Source organism: Salvelinus namaycush, chromosome 34, assembly GCF_016432855.1.
Source record: "Salvelinus namaycush isolate Seneca chromosome 34, SaNama_1.0, whole genome shotgun sequence".
Lineage (NCBI taxonomy): Eukaryota > Metazoa > Chordata > Actinopteri > Salmoniformes > Salmonidae > Salvelinus > Salvelinus namaycush.
In genome coordinates, this window is record NC_052340.1 from 3,016,900 (window position 1) to 3,038,343 (window position 21,444).

Genomic DNA, 21,444 nt, shown 5'->3' on the forward strand with positions numbered 1-21,444 from the left:
GTTTTTGCTCTGACATGCACTGTCAACTGTGGGACCTTATATAGACGGTGTGTGCCTTTCCAACTCATGTCCAATCAATTAAATTTACCACAGGTGGACTCCAATCAAGTTGTAGAAACAGCTCAAGGATGATCAATGGAAACAGGATGCACATGAAGTCAATTTTGAGTCTCATAGCAAAGGGTCTAAATGCTTTTGTAGATAAGGTATTTCTGTTGTTTTTTTATACATTTGAAAGGGAAAAAAAGTTTTTGCTTTGTCATTATGGGGTATTGTGTGTAGATTGATGATGCACTGTAAATCTCTCTTGGACCAGGTGACTAATATATTGGCCTGTATTTACACCCAACAAATTCATTGCTAATTAGCTGCTAATGTGGCTATCATACAGAATTACAGATGCCATGATGATCTGGACGATACTGCCAAATTGAGGTAAAGCTAAGAATCTCTGGATGAACTATCTAATGTTAGGTAAATGCAGTAATTTAATAAATTGGCTAAATGTATTTAAATTAACAATTCTGTGAACTGTCTTTGGCAAGATTTACATTTACACAATACCTGTTAGTAAAGTTGTCAACTACAGATGACGTGCAGGAGCTTGCATGGATTTTTAGTTTTGCATGATGTCTACTTTAATGCTAATTTGCATTTTCGAATCTGAGATTAAATAGAGCTGAATTATTGATAAAAGTCACCTTTACATGGTTATCCAACACGAAACACAGCCATTATTTTAAGTGTTTCTAAAATCCCCTCTGGTAAAAATGTATGGTGGAAAAAATATTGGAACCATTTCCCTGTTTGACGGCTAGGTGTTATGGTTATTATGACACCCCGCTATGGGGATGTATTCAAGACTGGCTCATTGACCTCCTTACAAATACGCCTTGCTAGGTAAGCGATAAAGAAGAAAAACGTAACCTGCTGGGGAAGCCAGATTTCGGACCAAGTTATCCCTCTCGCCTTTTCTACTCTGAATATACTCAATAATAATAATAATACGTAAACAAAAAAATGCTCAGTCTTATTCAAATGTCTTCTCAAATCCCTACACAGGCTCTGGGACCTTTTTGGTGAACTTTCAAATCAAGCGAGAACATCAACTACCGGTATCATACTCTCGCGTCTTCCAAAATAAAAGTCGGTTTCCACTAGTTACCACAGCCACACAGTAAAAATTGGCTATATCGTAAAAATGGGAAAGGAAAAATATATATATTTAGCTCTTAATCTAAATTTAGGGTTAGCCATAAAGTTGGGGTCTGGTTTAAAACCAGATTTTAAGAAGATAAATGGTAGAAATAGGCGGGGTTTATTACTTAATGACTGTGGTAACTAGTGACAACCATAAAACGCCGTAGAGAAAGGAGAGTCCTAGTGATTCACTTTTGGCTTACTGCAACACAAATCTAAAATGGCAGGAGCTGATGGAGATGATTCTCTTTACCCCATCGCCGTGCTCATTGACGAGCTTCGTAATGAGGATGTGCAGGTAATCACATATGCTCTGTTCATACGAGGTATTATATTGGTGGTGTTTATTTTACTTAAGCATGTCTGATTTCAAAAAGGATAGCTAGCTAACTGTACCTTACATCCCGAGGCCCCTTGCCATGGCCTGTTCGTGAAGTCTGCCTGGCGCACCCAGTCTGGCTAACTAGATAGCTAACGTTAGCGTGTTTCTTGGTGTGATAAATATCAAACGGAATAGCTGCATGTCGTATTTAGTTACTGCCGTGTATAACTAACCGGTGTTAGCTAACGTTAACCAAGTGACCTAACGTTAGTAACTAGCTAACGTTAGTTTGCTGGGCGACTATCGCTATGCTAGTTAGCAGCTAACTACCTTAACTAGTTAATAAACGTAATCTAACTAGGTGGTCAAATTCGCATGTTAACTTGCAGAGGCACCTAGTTAACGTTACTTTATTTTGTTACTGAAATATCAAAATGTACTCTAAACACAACTTTACTGTAAACTCATGTCAATAGCTGCTAACGTTAACTACATAGCTTCCTTCCTTGTACCCGTCGGTCATCCAGCTCCACCCTGGTAATGGTTGTGAGACTATCATTATTGTAACAAACTAGTTATCTAGGTAACTACTGACATGGTTAGTTATGTACACTGCTCAAAAAAATAAAGGGAACACTTAAACAACACAATGTAACTCCAAGTCAATCACACTTCTGTGAAATCAAACTGTCCACTTAGGAAGCAACACTGATTGACAATAAATTTCACATGCTGTTGTGCAAATGGAATAGACAAAAGGTGGAAATTATAGGCAATTAGCAAGACACCCCCAATAAAGGAGTGATTCTGCAGGTGGTGACCACAGACCACTTCTCAGTTCCTATGCTTCCTGGCTGATGTTTTGGTCACTTTTGAATGCTGGCGGTGCTCTCACTCAAGTGGTAGCATGAGACGGAGTCTACAACCCACACAAGTGGCTCAGGAAGTGCAGCTCATCCAGGATGGCACATCAATGCGAGCTGTGGCAAGAAGGTTTGCTGTGTCTGTCAGCGTAGTGTCCAGAGCATGGAGGCGCTACCAGGAGACAGGCCAGTACATCAGGAGACGTGGAGGAGGCCGTAGGAGGGCAACAACCCAGCAGCAGGACCGCTACCTCCGCCTTTGAGCAGGAGGAGCACTGCCAGAGCCCTGCAAAATGACCTCCAGCAGGCCACAAATGTGCATGTGTCTGCTCAAACGGTCAGAAACAGACTCCATGAGGGTGGTATGAGGGCCCGACGTCCACAGGTGAGGGTTGTGCTTACAGCCCAACACCGTGCAGGACGTTTGGCATTTGCCAGAGAACACCAAGATTGGCAAATTCGCCACTGGCGCCCTGTGCTCTTCACAGATGAAAGCAGGTTCACACTGAGCACATGAGCACATGTGACAGACGTGACAGAGTCTGGAGACGCCGTGGAGAACGTTCTGCTGCCTGCAACATCCTCCAGCATGACCGGTTTGGCGGTGGGTCAGTCATGGTGTGGGGTGGCATTTCTTTGTGGGGCCGCACAGCCCTCCATGTGCTCGCCAGAGGTAGCCTGACTGCCATTAGGTACCGAGATGAGATCCTCAGAGCCCTTGTGAGACCATATGCTGACACATGCACATTTGTGGCCTGCTGGAGGTCATTTTGCAGGGCTCTGGCAGTGCTCCTCCTGCTCAAAGGCGGAGGTAGCGGTCCTGCTGCTGGGTTGTTGCCCTCCTACGGCCTCCTCCACGTCTCCTGATGTACTGGCCTGTCTCCTGGTAGCGCCTCCATGCTCTGGACACTACGCTGACAGACACAGCAAACCTTCTTGCCACAGCTCGCATTGATGTGCCATCCTGGATGAGCTGCACTTCCTGAGCCACTTGTGTGGGTTGTAGACTCCGTCTCATGCTACCACTTGAGTGAGAGCACCGCCAGCATTCAAAAGTGACCAAAACATCAGCCAGGAAGCATAGGAACTGAGAAGTGGTCTGTGGTCACCACCTGCAGAATCACTCCTTTATTGGGGGTGTCTTGCTAATTGCCTATAATTTCCACCTTTTGTCTATTCCATTTGCACAACAGCATGGGAAATTTATTGTCAATCAGTGTTGCTTCTTAAGTGGACAGTTTGATTTCACAGAAGTGTGATTAACTTGGAGTTACATTGTGTTGTTTAAGTGTTCCCTTTATTTTTTTGAGCAGTGTACTATATCTGCATCTTGCTTTGGTGTCTCTGAAATCATTTAAAAAACACCGATTTTCTATACTCTAGTAAAAGGTTGTATCATGTTCATAGGAAGGCATCTACATGGGAATATGCTCACGTCTGAAATAGTATTTTTAGTTGGCCTTACTGAAACGCTAAGATGTTTTTTATAGATCATGGTGGCATCTCTTGTAAGTTTTATGTAATAACATTTCCTGGTATTGTCTACTTTCCCAGCTGCGACTGAACAGCATCAAGAAGCTGTCTACCATCGCACTGGCCCTGGGAGTGGAGAGGACCCGCACTGAACTCCTCCCCTTCCTCACAGGTACAGTGCATTCAAAGTATTCAGACCCCATGACTTTTTCCACATTTTATGTTACAGCCTTATTCTAAAATGGATTAAATACATAATGTTCCTCATCAATTTACACACCATACCCCATAATGACAAAGCGAAAACAGGTTTTTAGAAATGTTTGAAAATGTAAAATAAATACCTTATTCACATAAGTATTCAGACCCTTTTCTCTGAGACTAGAAATTGAGCTCAGGTGCATCCTGTTTCCATTTATCATATTTGAGCTGTTTCTACAACTTGATTGGAGTCCACCTATGGTTAATTGATTGAAAAGGATTTGGGAAGGCACACACCTGTCTAAGGTCCCACAGTGCATGCCAGAGCAAAAACCAAGCCTTCAGGTTGACGGAATTGTCCGTAGAGCTCTGAGACAGGATTGTGTTGAGGCACAGATCTGGGGAAGGGTACCAAAACATTTCTGCAGCATTGAAGGTCCCAAAGAACACAGTGGCCTCCGTCATTATTAAATGAAATAAGTTTGGAAACACCGAGACTCTTCCTAGAGCTGGCCACACTGGGCAATCGGGGGAGAAGGGCCTTGGTCAGGGAGATGACCAAGAACCCGATGGTCACTCTGACAGAGCTCCTCTGTGGAGATGGGAGAACCATTCAGAAGGACCACCATCTCTGCAGCACTCTACCAATCAGGCCTTTATGATAGTGGCCAGATGTAAGCCACTCCTCAGGCACATGATAGCCCGCTTGGAGTTTGCCAAAATATGATTCTCTGGTCTGATGAAACCAAGATTGGTTTGTGTCAAGATGCCAAGTGTCATGTCTGGAGTAAACATGGCACCATCCCTACGGTGAAGCATGGTGGTGGCAGCATCATGCTGTGGGGATGTTTTTTTAGCGGAAGGGACTGGGAGACTAGTCAGGATTGAGGGAAAGATGAACGGAGCAAAGTACAGAGTGATCCTTGATGAAAACCTTCTCAGGACCTCTGACTGGGGCGAAGGTTCACCTTCCAACAGGACAACAACCCTAAGCACACAGCCAGACAACGCAAGATTGGCTTCGGGATAAGTCTCTGAATGTCCCTGAGTGGCCCAGCCAGAGCTCAGACTTGAACCCGATCAAACATCTTTGTTGAGCCCTGAAAATACCCTTGCAGTGACGCTCCCCATCCAACCTAACAGCTTGAGAGGATCTGCAGAGAGAAATGGGAGGAACTCCCCAAATACAGGTGTGACATGCTTGTAGCGTCATTCCCAAGAATACTCTAGCCTCTAATCGCTGCCAAAGGTACTTCAACAAAGTACTGAGTAAAGGATCTGAATAGTTATGTGAAAGTGATATTTCATTTTTATGAACTTGCAAAAATTTCTCAACCTATTTTTGCTTTGTCATTATGTGGTATTGTGTGTAGATTGAGGAAAACACAATTTAATCAATTTTAGAATAAGGCTGTAACGTAACAAAATGTGGAAAAAGTGAAGGTCTGAATGCACTGTATGTCCTAAAATTAAGACCAAGTTACAGCAATCATTATGAGTTGTCGCCCTCCCCTTAATTATGTTTCACACCTGACCTCTTGTAGACACCATCTATGATGAGGATGAGGTGCTTCTTGCCTTGGCTGAGCAGCTGGGAAACTTCACCATGCTGGTGGGAGGCCCTGAATACGTTCACTGTCTGCTGGTACGTATCTGTTGCAAACAAAATCTGTCACTGAGCATATAATGCATACAGATATTCAACAGACCTGACAACACTTTATTTTTTTTTAAACTTATCCAGTCAGCTACACATGCGCACATTTATGTCCCTGTGTCTTTCTCCGCAGCCGCCGCTGGAGAGCCTGGCTACCGTGGAGGAAACGGTTGTGCGAGACAAGGCGGTAGAGTCTCTGCGTAAGATCTCCCAGGAGCACTCTCCTGTGGACCTGGAGGTGCACTTTGAGCCCCTGGTGAAGAGGCTGGCCAGTGGTGACTGGTTCACCTCCCGCACCTCCGCCTGTGGCCTGTTCAGCGTCTGCTACCCCCGCGTGTCCAGCACTGTCAAGGCTGAAATACGCCAGTGAGTAACTATATTAGGCGGGACTAAGATCCCAATGGGATTGAAATATTAGAGGTGCGGACATTACTTTATCATATCAGGGGTCCAATGCACCCACCTTCTGTAGTCACATACTAGCCTTGCAGGCCCAAGTCAATCAGAGAGCCAATCCAATGGATGTATGGTCTGACGGTGGGTGGGGTGTTCTCTCCACAGGCATTTCCGCACTTTGTGCTCAGATGACACTCCCATGGTGCGCCGCGCCGCAGCCTCCAAGCTTGGGGAATTCGCCAAGGTTCTGGAGCTGGACTATGTCAAGAGTGACATCATCTCCCTCTTCACCGCACTGGCCTCTGATGAGCAGGTACATGCATGTACTGATAACACGCACACGGGGTGTCCTGTAACATTGCGGTGGGAAGTGCGTGGAATTCTTCCAGCTATTTGCTAAACCGACTGGCTTGTTGCCAATGGAAATAACATGGCCATACAAATGAGATGTTTTTGAATGGGGATGGATGAATATTGAATGGGCTTAGAACAGTCATATTTCAGCGACTTCAATAGGTCGCCCCAACTGGGACTCAAAACCGGGTATAGCTATTGTTAACCCAACGCCTCAGCAGTTGCACCATGAAATCCGGCCCATGGGGGAATTGCATGTTCCCTCTATGCATTTCTATGGTGTTGCGACAGTATTTTATTAAATTGGTACAGAATCAGTAATAATCCCATGGTCGCCAACCCCCCCCCCCCCCCCCCCCCCCCCCCCCGCCTGTAGGACTCAGTGCGCCTGCTGGCCGTGGAAGCCTGTGTGAGCATCGCCTCGCTGCTGCCCCAGGAGGACCTGGAGACCCTGGTGATGCCCACCCTGCGCCAGGCCGCCGAGGATAAGTCCTGGAGGGTCCGCTACATGGTGGCTGACAAGTTCTCTGAGGTGAGCACGTGGAAACATTGATGTGTTGCATGTATCCATAATGGCTCAAAAATATTTGCTGCTTTACTGAACCTGGAATGGACGTAATGGGGGGGGGGCTGATATTCAGTGGTCACTTTAAAACTGCCTACCAGTAAAAATGTTGTGCCAAATTGAGAGATTTGGCAGATGCAATTGCTCAAATTTGTGTCTAGGAGGAGTTATATTTTCAGTGCATTACTGTATTGAACTTAAGTAATACAATCCAAGGGGGAATAGAGTGGACATGGATAGCAGGACAGTAATGGGGGCCTGTATTGTTCATAGTCCCCCAGCGTAGACCGTTCTTATTGTTTTCTTTACCACTTACATTCACTACACTAATCCATTGATTTCTAACCCATATGACCTTCTCTCGTCATTTAGTATCAAATGGGTCATGTTGCCACTGTTCTATAATGTTATAGAAGTTCAGTCAATCAATATAAAAGCTTCCAGGCAACCTCTCACAAATTAAAGCTTAGCAAATGTTTTTTTTGTGCACCACGCTTACTGAAAGGTCTTCTACCACTTTCTCCCTTGCCACCATGAACTTTGGTAGCATATGTTCCCGACCCAAAATCCCATTCGATTAGTGTGTTGATCAGCAAATCGGAGCAAGGTTAAAAGGGGGATTGTCAGAGCCGTAGATGGAGAGCTCTGCTGGATGTTAATTGCCATGCCCATAGTTTGTGGTAGAAGTTCCCTCAACCAATTTAACAGTTGGCAGGAAACATCCACTCACATTAAAGCCTGGCAATGGAAAATCGTTGTGTGGACTTTACCCCTTGCTGTTATGGACTTTGTAGCCTGTGTGTTCCCAACTTGAATCCCATCAGTTAAGTGTGTTGGTTATGGAGTCTCACACGGTGGTTTAGTGGTGGGTGTTAAATGCCTTGTCACTGACTCCACAGCTCCAGAAAGCAGTAGGCCCAGAGATCACCAAGAACGACCTCGTCCCAGCCTTCCAGAACCTGCTCAAGGACTGTGAGGCTGAGGTCCGATCCGCTGCCGCCAAAAAGGTCAAGGGTGAGTGTCTGGATGCTATCTGCCAGTCATAAAGCCTATGTTGAAATAATGGTTTGGATGAGAAGCTTTTACCGTCTAATAGACCACGGTATTTACAATCCCGATTTCTGTCCTCAGAGTTTTGCGAGAACCTTCCAGAAGACAGCAGAGAGACCATCATCATGACTCACATTCTGTCCTGTGTCAAGGTAAAAAAAAAAAAAAAAAAATCACTGTTCACTTTTATCCCTTTATTATTCTGCTAACTTACGTATGCAGGTTTCTTTGACCTGTCAATTTCTCACTCGATGGAAGTAATTCTGAGCACCCATGAGTCATGAAGGGGCCAAAAAAATAACTTATCTAAAAAATAAAAGATGTGTTCTGAAGTCTCGACAATAACGCATGTCAATCAATTTCTTGTGTTCAGAAGTGCAAATGCGGAAGTAGCAGATATTTTTACACCCACAAATCAATTTTTATCACGAGTGTCTGTACTGAGCTGCTAAACTGAGGAACTGGTTGTTTTTGACTGTACTTTCTATAGGTGAGCCATGAGGATATAATGCTTTTGTAGGTTGGGGTCTATGGCTAGATGAGGAGTTGCGCTCAGTATAGCCTTTGGACAGCAGGGGGCACTGTTGTATTCTAAATTACTTCCAAACCACATCATTTCTATTCTGTCGAAGTGTTAGGACTGACTGGTTGGTTCCTGAGTTTAAATAACACTCTTTTATTTAGAAAATATATTTTGTTTGGGAAAAACATCTCTTCTAGGAACATCCCCAACCTAAAATAAAAAAAAAAGCTTTTACATTTTAGTTATTTAGCACATGCTCTTATCCAGAGCGACTTACTGTAGTGCATACATTTTCCTAATGTTGTTGTCACTGTCCACTGCAATGTCTGACTCTTTCTCCTCTGACAGGAACTGGTGTCTGACACCAGCCAGCACGTGAAGTCTGCCCTGGCCTCTGTCATCATGGGCCTGTCCACCATCCTGGGCAAAGACAACACAGTGGAGCACCTGCTGCCCCTGTTCCTGGCCCAGCTCAAGGACGAGGTAAACACCAGTCACTACTGCTCCTACTCGTTCTATTCATTAAGTACCAAATGGCTGAGGGTGGGGGGGGGGCTGCCTGGACTTGGAGAAATGTCTCGCGTGTCTAGTCTGATCTGATCACCCTCTTAATATCCTCTAATGCTATTGACCTGGTTCAGGATCAGATGTACCTGGCTGGCTCCCTACCGGAGTAAAAACCTAGGGATGACCCTTATAGGGTTTGAACCTTTTCCCTGGTGACATTTGTTCTAGTGGTGCTAGGCTATTTGATGCGAATTTCAGTGACGTGTGGTTTCTTTCTGACACATCCTTCCTAAATGTAACGTGTATCGCAGCTAAAATCCTGGCCGACACATTTACGTATCTCTGGTGGTTTATTAATACCAGAGTGGAAGGTTTGGGTAGATGAGGGAAATTGCCCTGACAGCCTTCCTATTAAAAGATGTTCTAGTTTGCCTCGCAGCCAAAGCTGACTTGACAGGGTTTATGTCATAAAGGATTACAGTCAGAACGGACAACCGAGGTGCGAAACACCCCAAATGACTCACGGATATAAAAAAATATCTGTTTTCTTCGATATTTCTACTCCATATATTTAGTATCTCAGCTGGCTGCTATCTGTCATCTCCTATTAGGGTCACAAAATGCTTGATGTGAAATCTGTCTGCACATTCTGAGGCTAAGAATCAAGGGTCTGGGACTGGCGGAAGGTCTTTGGCAATTCGTTTAGCCTTTGTTGCTAATGTCATGTCGATTGGAGCCAAGATGGGCATCATTATAAGCAGATGGGGATGCAATAGCTGTCACAATGATTTTTGCCACTTTTTTTTTTAAGACCGCTTGAAATAAAATGGCTTTCATTCTTAAAGGAAGACAGACATATGAAATGTAATTGTCCCCACAACTTAAACAAGAGATCCCTCTCTCTTGCCCTGCAGTGCCCTGAGGTGCGCCTCAACATCATCTCCAACCTGGACTGTGTCAACGAGGTGATCGGCATCCGCCAGCTCTCCCAGTCGCTGCTGCCTGCTATCGTGGAGCTGGCCGAGGACGCCAAGTGGAGGGTCCGTCTGGCCATTATCGAGTATATGCCCCTGTTGGCCGGACAGCTGGTGAGTCATCGGCTGCGTCCCCAAACGGCGCCCTATTCCCTATATAGTGCTCTACTTGTAACTAGAGCCCTTGCACTTTTTTCCCTATATAGTGCACTACTTTTGATCAGAACCCCCTCCAGTCCCACCTCAGAAGACCTGTCTGTCACATCCTCCCTTCCCCCTAATCACACATCTGTCTGTGGCCTACATCTGCCTCGTGCCATGCATATGTGCCACAATTTATGGTGGGCAAGTGCTCGTCACTAATATCATCCATGAATTTGTAAAAAAAGAGCTATGCAAAGTATAAGTAATTCAGCTAGCTTTATTTTTGCTTTCTGAGTAGAACTCAATTTTTGGTTGAATTGGAACCCTATTCAATAATAGTGTTGCTTGCACTGTATTGTTTGGATATGCAAATGGTTTAGATAATTATTCTCCTAATTGCTCTTTTCCAGGGAGTGGAGTTCTTTGATGAGAAGCTGAACACCCTCTGCATGGCATGGCTCATTGACCACGGTAAGACCCCTCCCCCATACACGTCACACTTGTCCTCTGTGAGCTTAGTCAGTAGTTAGTGTCCTCCTCCATTGGACAGAGGAGGAGTCACGTCCCAGAAGGATCGTGTCCCATGCTGCTCTCACTGCTTCCCTCCTCCCCTGCATCCTATGTGGTTTGGGGGGGGCAGAGATGGAGACACGTCAGGCTGCAGCTCTCTTTAAGCTTCACGGCTGTGCCAATGACAAAGGTCTGATGACAACCCAGTGACTTAGACTGGGAGAGGCCAAATTCTCTCTCCTTAATTGCATGCTGCCCTCTGTAGCTGAGCTGGATAGAATGGGAAAACTACTGCAATGGGCTGCAACCCAAATGGCACCATATCCCCTATATTGTGCACTACTTTATTTTTTTTATTTTTTAACTAGGCAAGTCAGTTGTGATACAGCCTGGAATCGAACCAGGGTCTGTAGTGACGCCTCTAGCACTGAGATGCAGGGCCTTAGACTGCTGTGCCTCTCGGGAGTCCAATACCCATAGGGCTCTAATAAAAAGTAGGGCACTATATAGGGAATCGGGTGCCAATTAGGATACAAACCATACTGTAATACACCGTAACAGGAAGGCATTTGAATATGAGCAAATCAGCTATTTTCTGCAGTAGCCTGTAGAGATGTGACTATCAGGGACAGGTTTTTGTGCAGAACGTATAGAGTACGGGAACAGGCATCCTGGGGGGGTGGGACAAACCCTGGTTATCACGATACTGGTGATACTTGGCCTGTTATCACATTGTTAGTAAAATGTCGGTATTGTAACAACCCCACTCTGAAAATAGGCGCATCTTGCAGTTTACGTATTTTTGGTGTTTTGAATGCGCTGGTTTGATTTGCATGTGATATGGAGACCTTGTTGGCTACGTCTCTTCGCTCTGCCTTTGAATGTCAGCAGAATACATTTTTTACCTGCTCCCTTTTTAGATTGTTCTTTAGACGGGTTGGTCGTTTAGCAACAAAACCGTTGCTTACCCAACTATGGGTAAAATCTAGCGGGGGACTCTGGCTTAGACTGTTGACAACATGTAGACTGTATTTAGTCTCCAAATGTTTATTGAAACATAAATACATTTACACAATGAGCACTTGTCTCTCAAACATTGTTACAGTTGTTGGTTAGCTTGCTAACTAATGTTTGCCATATTAGCTTAGACGTGAGTTTCCCTTAGTTTTTTTCAGCAGCGGTGGCAAAGTGTGGAGGGCTGCTGTTTCTGACTGACATGTTATGCTTTCTTGACAGCAGAGATTATTTGTTTTCAAGCTAATTTTCTGTAGTTCACCACATTTTGCCATGGGGCTGAGAGAAAGTGTGAAGTTTTTGCAATTGCTTATGCCCAGTTGTGCTATCTGACTTACTCAAATACCAATTTCAGATAGATGTGGTAGTTACCTGGAAAAATACACACGCACACCAGTCAAGTTTGGACACCTACTCATTCAAGGATGTTTCTTTTACTTTGAATATTTTCTACATTGTAGAATAATAGTGAAGGTATCACAACTATGAAATGACACACATGGAATCATGTAGTAAGCGCAAAAGTGTTTCTCAAAATACATTTTAGATTCTTCAAAGTAGCCTTGATGACAGCTTTGCACACTCTTGGCATTCTCTCAACCAGCTTCATGAGGTAGTCACCTGGAATGCATTTCAATTAACAGGTGTGCCTTGTTAGTTTGTGGAATTCCTTCTTAATGCATTTGAGCCAATCGGTTGTGTTGTGACAAGATGGGGGGGAATACAGAAGATTTGTCCATATTATGGCAAGAACAGCTCAAATAAGCAAAGAGAAACGACAGTCCATCATTACTTTAAGACATGAAGTTCAGTCAATCTGGAAAATTTCAATAACTTTGAAGTGCAGTTGCAAAAACATCAAGTGCTATGATATAACTCTCATGAGGACCGCCACAGGAAAGGAAGACCCAGAGTTACCTCTTCCGCAGAGGATAAGTTCATAAGTTACCAGCCTCAGAAATTGCAGACCAAATAAATGCTTCAGAGTTCAAGTAACAAACACATCTCAACAGCAGCTGTTCAGAGGAAACTGTGTGAATCAGGCCTTCATGGCCTAATTGCTGCAAACAAACCACTTCTAAAGGACACCAATAAGAAGAAGAGACTTCCTTGGGCCAAGAAACACAAACAATGGACATTAGACCGGTGGAAATCTGTAATTTGGTCTGATGAGTCCAAGTTTGAGATTCTTGGTTCCATCCGCCGTGTCTTTGTGAGACGCAGAGTAGGTGAACAGATCTCCGCATGTGTGGTTCCCACCGTGAAGCATGGAGGAGGTGGTGTGTCGGGGTGATTTGCTGGTGACACTGTCAATTGTATATTTGGAATTCAAGGCACATTTAACCAGCATGGCAACCATAGCGTTCTGCCATCCCATCTGGTTTGCGCTTAGTGGACGATAATTTGTTTTTCAACAGGACAATGACCCAACACACCCCAGGCTGTGTAAGGGCTATTTGACCAAAAAGGAGCGTGATGGAGTGCTGCATCAGATGACCTGTCCTCCACAATCACCCGATCTCAACTCAATTGAGATGGTTTGGGATGAGTTGGACCGCAGAGTGAAGGAAAAGCAGCCAACATGTGCTTAGCATATGTGGGAATGCCAAGACTGTTGGAAAAGCGTTCTAGGGGAAGCTGGTTGAGAGAATACCAAGAGTGTTAATCTTGGAAATAGGGGGTGCCATTTCCACTTTGGGGAAAAATCGTGCCCAAATTAAACGGCCTCGTGCTCTGTTCTAGATCATACGATATGCATATTATTATTACTATTGGATAGAAAACACTCTGAAGTTTCTAAAACTGTTTGAATTATATCTGTCAGTAAAACAGAACTCATTTGGCAGCAAACTTCCAAACAGGAAGTGAAAATTCTGAAAATGGGTCTCTGTGTAAGGCCTTGCCTATTCAATTGCCTTTTATTTATGGATCTGTATGCACTTCATACGCCTTCCACTAGATGTCAACAGGCAGTAGAATGTTGAATGGGGTGTCTAGCTTGATGTGAGACCTAATGAGAGCTTTTGGAGTGACAGGTCTGCCATATTGGCAGTATTTTGCTGCGCACCAGAGCACCATATTGTTTTCTGCAATGCATTAGGTAGACACGACGAAATGCTCCGTCTTGGAAGTTATTGGATACATATCAGAAAAACATCATAAAGATGGTTTTTCAACTGAGTTTGACCAGTTTATTCGACTTTTATTATGACTTTTGGAGTTTTTCGTTCCATGCGCCAAGAGTTCATGGACATGTGCGCTCCACCATGCTAGCCAAAGTTGCTAATTCGACAGAAGAAATGGACATTCTAAAACAAAACAACGATTTATTGTGGAACTAGGACTCCTTGCACTGCATTCTGATGGAAGATCATCAAAGGTAAGAGAACATTTATGATGTTTCGTATTTTTGTGGAATATGTTGGCTCCAACATGGCGGAGAATGGCTGGGCGCTGTCTCAGAATATTGCATGCTGTGCTTTGTACTAAAGTTATTTTTTTTAAATCTAACACAGCGGTTGCACTAAGAACCAGTGTATCTTTCATTTGCTGTACAACATGTATTTTTTAGCAAAGTTTATAATGAGTTTTTTGGTTAGATGACGTGACTGTCCAAAATTTCTTCGGACAATTTGGTGCATTTTGGCGCCATATTCACAATGTAAAACCAGGATTTGTAGCTATAAATATGCACATTTTCGAACAAAACATAAATGTATTGTATAACATGATGTTATAAGACTGTCATCTGATGAAGTTGTTCAAAGGTTAGTGATTCATTTTATCTCTATTTGTGGGTTTTGTGAAAGCTGCCTTTGCGGTGGAAAAATGGCGGTGTGTTTTTGGATATTGTGGTGAGCTAACATAAATATATGTTGTGTTTTCGCTGTAAAACACTTTAAAAAATCGGAAATATTGGCTGGATTCACAAGATGTTTATCTTTCATTTGCTGTACAACATGTATTTTTCATAAATGTTTTATGATGAGTATTTATTTATTTCACGTTGCTCTCTGTAATTATTTTGGCTGTTTTGGTGCTATTTGTGACGGTGGCTGCAATGTAAAACTACGATTTACTACACGATTCAATATGTTATTTCATAGTTTTGATGTCTTCACTATTATTCTAAAATGTAGAAAATAGTAAAAAATAAAGAACCCTTGAATGAGTAGGTGTCCAAACTTTGGGCTGGTACTATAATGTACACTGCTCAAAAAAATAAAGGGAACACTTAAACAACACAATGTAACTCCAAGTCAATCACACTTCTGTGAAATCAAACTGTCCACTTAGGAAGCAACACTGATTGACAATAAATTTCACATGCTGTTGTGCAAATGGAATAGACAAAAGGTGGAAATTATAGGCAATTAGCAAGACACCCCCAATAAAGGAGTGATTCTGCAGGTGGTGACCACAGACCACTTCTCAGTTCCTATGCTTCCTGGCTGATGTTTTGGTCACTTTTGAATGCTGGCGGTGCTCTCACTCTAGTGGTAGCATGAGACGGAGTCTACAACCCACACAAGTGGCTCAGGTAGTGCAGCTCATCCAGGATGGCACATCAATGCGAGCTGTGGCAAGAAGGTTTGCTGTGTTGTCAGCGTAGTGTCCAGAGCATGGAGGCGCTACCAGGAGACAGGCCAGTACATCAGGAGACGTGGAGGAGGCCGTAGGAGGGCAACAACCCAGCAGCAGGACCGCTACCTCCGCCTTTGAGCAGGAGGAGCACTGCCAGAGCCCTGCAAAATGACCTCCAGCAGGCCACAAATGTGCATGTGTCAGCATATGGTCTCACAAGGGCTCTGAGGATCTCATCTCGGTACCTAATGGCAGTCAGGCTACCTCTGGCGAGCACATGGAGGGCTGTGCGGCCCCACAAAGAAATGCCACCCCACACCATGACTGACCCACCGCCAACCGGTCATGCTGGAGGATGTTGCAGGTAGCAGAACGTTCTCCACGGCGTCTCCAGACTCTGTCACGTCTGTCACATGTGCTCATGTGCTCAGTGTGAACCTGCTTTCATCTGTGAAGAGCACAGGGCGCCAGTGGCGAATTTGCCAATCTTGGTGTTCTCTGGCAAATGCCAAACGTCCTGCACGGTGTTGGGCTGTAAGCACAACCCCCACCTGTGGACGTCGGGCCCTCATACCACCCTCATGGAGTCTGTTTCTGACCGTTTGAGCAGACACATGCACATTTGTGGCCTGCTGGAGGTCATTTTGCAAGGCTCTGGCAGTGCTCCTCCTGCTCAAAGGCGGAGGTAGCTGTCCTGCTGCTGGGTTGTTGCCCTCCTACGGCCTCCTCCACGTCTCCTGATGTACTGGCCTGTCTCCTGGTAGCGCCTCCATGCTCTGGACACTACGCTGACAGACACAGCAAACCTTCTTGCCACAGCTCGCATTGATGTGCCATCCTGGATGAGCTGCACTACCTGAGCCACTTGTGTGGGTTGTAGACTCCGTCTCATGCTACCACTAGAGTGAGAGCACCGCCAGCATTCAAAAGTGACCAAAACATCAGCCAGGAAGCATAGGAACTGAGAAGTGGTCTGTGGTCACCACCTGCAGAATCACTCCTTTATTGGGGGTATCTTGCTAATTGCCTTTAATTTCCACCTTTTGTCTATTGCATTTGCACAACAGCATGTGAAATGTATTGTCAATCAGTGTTGCTTCCTAAGTGGACAGTTTGATTTCACAGAAGTGTGATTAACTTGGAGTTACATTGTGCTGTTTAAGTGTTCCCTTTATTTTTTTGAGCAGTGTATTTGACCCCCTTATTGACCACTTTCTTGCAGGTATATCCCTTTTATGCACATCAGTGAGTACCTGGCAAATTTGGAGTGGTGGGGTGTGTTTGCGTTTCAAATTTATGCTAATTGAATACAGGGGAAGTACTGCATAACATCTGTCAAAACACCTCAAAACAAGACGTGGTATCAACACAACGAGCTGGACCAAGAGCCACCTACGATTCCCGTCTTAGTCAGCAACTATGACGAGAAGCTGCAATCTGACTGTTCAGAATCATTATCAGCCAACCTGTACATAAAGCCTTCAACAGCGAGATTGCATCTCTTTTGGCCTATCGCATACATTTTATACTAAACAGTACGTTCCAAGTAGTATGATTAGCACAGTATGTAGTTTTAGTAAGAAGTTGGTAAGACCGATTTTGGACACGGCCAGTGTCACACAGGTTTTAATATCCCATTGTGGCTCCACAGGCTATTGGCATGGTTCTTCTAACCCCAACGTGGTTCTCTAGCAGTCTGTTTATTGCTGTATTAGGGGCCAAATAGGGTTCGGTTAGTCAGTGGTTTAGAAATGTGTTGTACCCAGGCACCCTGGTCTCCCGCTCTTTGTCCAACAGCTAGTATCGATTATCTGGAAATCAGGCTTGTGTGTACCCAGATGTCAAGTCACTGTATTCTGGGCACAGTTGAGTGTTTTGAGCAGTTGTGCATTCGCTAGCCTCTTTAGCCATGATTACTGATGGACATGTTTTCCATGCGAATGGGATTTTTGCCAATATTTATTTGTTACAAGGCAAACAAACTGTGACAATAATCCAAAGATAGCTGCCAAACTGGAATGGAAAGAGCTCAAAGAACCAAGAATCCTGGCAAACATTTTCAAGGGCTGGTTATTTGAGGTTTTTACTGAGTATTGTACTGACTGCCTACTCTTGTAGAGTTTGAATGTCTAAATTGAACTTTGATCTGTGTAATTGAGTTTTGTACACATTTTCTTTTTGGTAAGATTGCCATTTCAATTGAGAAATGCTAGTCAATAGGTCCACCAAGTTAAAATAATATTATAGTTTGGTAAAGGAAAGCTCTGACACAATCTTTTTTTTTTCTTTCTGACAACTACAACAAATATACTACTAGTCCAAATTTCTATCTAGTTCTACAGGCCAAGGTCTCTAAGCGTGTTTGTGTTGTCGACAGTATACGCTATCCGCGAGGCAGCCACCTGTAACTTGATGAAGCTGGTGGAGAAGTTTGGAGCCGAGTGGGCCCAGAACACCATCGTGCCCAAGGTGCTGGGCATGGCCAACGACCCCAACTACCTGCACAGGATGACCACGCTCTTCTGCATCAACGTGAGTCCTCCTGACCTTCACACCACACACAAACCCTCAGAGACCATAGGCTTATACTAAGATGGAAGCTAGATCTACTCAGGTTTTTATAGAGCTAGCCATATTACCAAGGTGGATATTGATCATGTAGCTGCCGCCAAATAAAGTGGCTTGTACCTTCGTGTGCATGTCGCACATGGGTAGTCGAACGCCAAACTATTCATTGAGTTGATGCTGAACCATCAATCCATGGGCGATTCAATGCCACATTTTGACTTTTGCCGAAATCAACAGGAAAGAAGATCTTGCAAATTTTGCAGGCTATGGCGTAAAACAGGATATTAGAAGTGGGTATTTTATTACGTATCAGTAGTGCATTGAAAAGCACAACAATGCACAAACAGCTCCCCCCCCCCCCCATCAATAAAATGATTGTATTAAGTCATACAAAAGTTTTACTGTGTGTGAACTTTCAAATGCATGCTGTCACACTAAATGTGTGATGTGTATTTTATTACTATTAACACATTTGATTCATAAAATATTGAATCAGTCTTCCTCAAATTAAGCGGATGATGCAATCTTTGCTAAAGGGAGGGAATCTGATTTCAGTGGTCCTCACCTCGCGGCTCTGTCATTTCATTCAGGGTAAGTGGAGTTAGCGGCCTGCCCTGGAGCAGGTTAGTTATGAAGGATTCTTTGCGTAGAAATGTACCTGGCTAAAAGGCGAGACACTTTCGTATGACCGGTTATCCCGCGTTAAACTCAGTTGACCAAAGTTGCCTCGCTTACCTTTCAAACCTGATTCGTAGTATAGGGCTCATGTCATTAAACCTCAGATGGATTTAAACCAAGCATTTTTGAAAAACTTTTGTTTTAAAACTAAATCGTACTGTTTTATCATGACTTTATTTTACATCCTGATATTTTAGGCATTTATCAATGCTCTTATCCAGAGCGACTTAGTCACTTGTCTAACAATCATTTGTTTATGCGTTGTTGGTTTCCGTGCCATCCACCCCAGTCACTGTCTGAGGCCTGTGGCCAGGACATCACCACTAAGCATATGCTGCCCGTGGTCCTCAAGATGTCCAACGACCAGGTGGCCAATGTGCGCTTCAATGTGGCCAAGTCCCTCCAGAAGATCGGCCCTGTCCTGGACAGCAAGTAGGTCCTCCTCATCCACCACAAAGCCCTCGTTCATATCGTTCAGGCATACCTGAACAACCATCTCCAATGAATTGTACAGTCTACATCGGGGTCGTGTTCAGTAGGCACAAAATGGGAGAAAATATTTTGAAACAGAGGAGGCTCTTGCTTGAACTGGTCCAGTAAGGATGCTCATTTGTTATTCCGTCACAGTATGTTTTGCGTCTACTGAACATGACCTAGATGTCCATTCTTAATTCTAGCACTCAGCTAATCCGTTATGGCATGGGAGTGTGGGGAAAAGGTGTGCTTTGTCTGAAACTTTTTGTTTTTCTCAGTGCCCTGCAGACCGAGGTGAAACCAGTCCTGGAGAAACTAGCCACAGACACCGATATGGATGTTAAGTACTTTGCCCAGGAAGCTATACGTGGCAAGTATAGTACACTGTCCATTTTCTTCTATGAAGTCTCCTCATAGGGCCACGTTCAGTTTTGGCACATTGTGGAACATTGCTGATATACATGTCCTTAATTGAGTTGCCGTAGGTCCTTGTGCTACATGTCAAAGAAGCATGTTTGTTAGGCTGTTTCTATATTATGTATATCTGAGCATTCCACAATGCTGAATGTGTTGCCCAATGTGAACGTTAGTCCATCTTGTCATTCTGCTGATTCCTTATGTTTTTCCCCATAGTTCTGGCCCTGGCATAAACCAACCCAAGCTTGGCTATCCAGAGGAAACAAAAACCCAAGATGGCACGACATTGAAGACACTTTTCACAATATATTTATTGATGTTCAAGAGCAAATGGTGAATTAATGGCCCCTATTAACATCTATTGTTCTTTTTTTTTTTACTCTGAAAATAAAATGTCCAAGAAAAGCGCAGGCTTCTAATTTCCCCTCGCTGTAAATCTTTTGCTTCTCCAAGTGTGATGAAACATGCATTTTAAGCACAGTATGCTGACCACTGTGCATAAGTAACATTGCTGGTTTGACCCACACATTCCTCCCCGTACGTACATAGCCGTTGACTGTAACGTTACTATTAGCACGGCCCCTTTCGCTGCCACATTTCTCTGTACGACGCACCCAGAACACGCAAGCCATCTCTTGGTTGCTTGTCTAAGTGCTAGACACATGCTATTGCTGCAGCAGATGGTGAGGAAGGCTGTTTTATTTGCTTGTGAAGAACCGCAAGGCTAAGGCACCCACAGATTTGTTTACATGTGCTGCTTCCTCTCCTGGGACATTTCTCATGTATTCAGAAAAGCTGTTGTGCAGCACCCCATCCTCTCTTTCTGTCCTGTGTGTGTGTGTACAATGAATTATGGTTTAATTTGTTTGAGGACATTGGTTGTGGGTTACTCATTTCTATCTAGACTTAAAGGGATACTTTGATTTTAGCAATGATGCCCTGTATCTACTTCCCCGGAGTTAGATGAACTTGGATACCATTTGTTTGTTTAATTTTTTGTCTGTGTCCAGTATGAAGGTAGTTTCATGAGCCAAAGTGAACTAGCGCTAACGCTAGTTAGCAACTTCGTTCAAACTGCACACCGAGACAAATGGTATCCACAAGTCTGTTTGTTTGACGCAGGGGGGAACAGTGGGAGAATTTGACCACAGTCTCTCTTGCTATATTGCTCTTAATTGTTGTGCCAATTACTGATGAGCAATGGCTTTTTTTTTGTTGCAAGTTTTCATAAGGTTTAACTCTTGATTGTCCTAATTGTATGTCAAAATGTTTTCTGTTCTCTAAAGACAAGGCATCATTCCTCACGGGTTGTCAGTCAGTTAAACAAGGCTGGCCACTACAGCTAAAATGACGGGAGCACTAAGAATAGCAGGGCTCTGTGTAGGTGGTTGCATAATGTTTTATAGGATGAGAAGAGTGTGAATGATTTGGTCAATTACGGTCAATTTCCCATCGGTCTCTTAAATAAATAAACCTTGATTTTCCCATATCATGAAGACCCCACTTTGGTTTTTATTAAATCTCTTCACAATTGTGATGCTGTACTTTATCTTGAACTGAATAAAGTAATATAAAGATTTGGCTGTTGACTGATTTTCTTTTACTCTAGGAACCATACAATATAAACTTTAGCATTTTAGTATTGTAGCTGTTTAGTTGTCTGCACACCCAAGGAGTTTACAGATTTTTGCTACCTTAAAGGTAGTCAGCGAAATGATGTTGCACAGCAGCACCGTAATGAGCAAGATTAAAGACTACTCCAGTGGCGGAGTTAGGTATAGGCGACATGGGCAGCCGGCCAGGCCCACATCTTGCCGGGGGCAGCACGGGGAGGCCCCACAAAAATTCTGAATGGTGACGTTTGCGCAATCGGTTATCTATCGCTCATTTGCACGTCACATCAATGATATGTCACCTTGTGGGACTGAGTCAATTAACCTTGTCGGAGTGGGCGCCCTGATTCTAGTTT

General features: G+C 43.9%; 1 protein-coding gene across 1 annotated transcript; it reads left to right on the forward strand.

The window, feature by feature from the left end:
* The first annotated feature begins 1,372 nt into the window (after positions 1-1,372).
* Positions 1,373-21,056, forward strand: LOC120028348 (serine/threonine-protein phosphatase 2A 65 kDa regulatory subunit A beta isoform). The gene is made up of 15 exons (XM_038973565.1): positions 1,373-1,498; positions 3,940-4,030; positions 5,604-5,704; positions 5,850-6,082; positions 6,278-6,425; positions 6,843-6,998; positions 7,931-8,045; positions 8,163-8,233; positions 8,953-9,087; positions 10,026-10,199; positions 10,640-10,700; positions 17,716-17,870; positions 18,874-19,016; positions 19,337-19,428; positions 19,692-21,056. Exons 1-15 carry the CDS (start codon positions 1,421-1,423, stop codon positions 19,706-19,708), a joined length of 1,770 nt encoding a protein of 589 aa, XP_038829493.1. The 5' UTR covers positions 1,373-1,420; the 3' UTR covers positions 19,709-21,056.
* Positions 21,057-21,444: the final 388 nt, after the last annotated feature.

Excerpts from the sequence above, each read along its gene's own strand:
- LOC120028348 (XM_038973565.1), top strand. The coding sequence starts at position 1,421 with ATGGCAGGAGCTGATGGAGATGATTCTCTTTACCCCATCGCCGTGCTC. Across the intron at positions 8,234-8,952 it reads ACATTCTGTCCTGTGTCAAG|GAACTGGTGTCTGACACCAG; the intron begins GTAAAAAAAAAA and ends CTCCTCTGACAG. Across the intron at positions 19,017-19,336 it reads GGCCCTGTCCTGGACAGCAA|TGCCCTGCAGACCGAGGTGA; the intron begins GTAGGTCCTCCT and ends TGTTTTTCTCAG.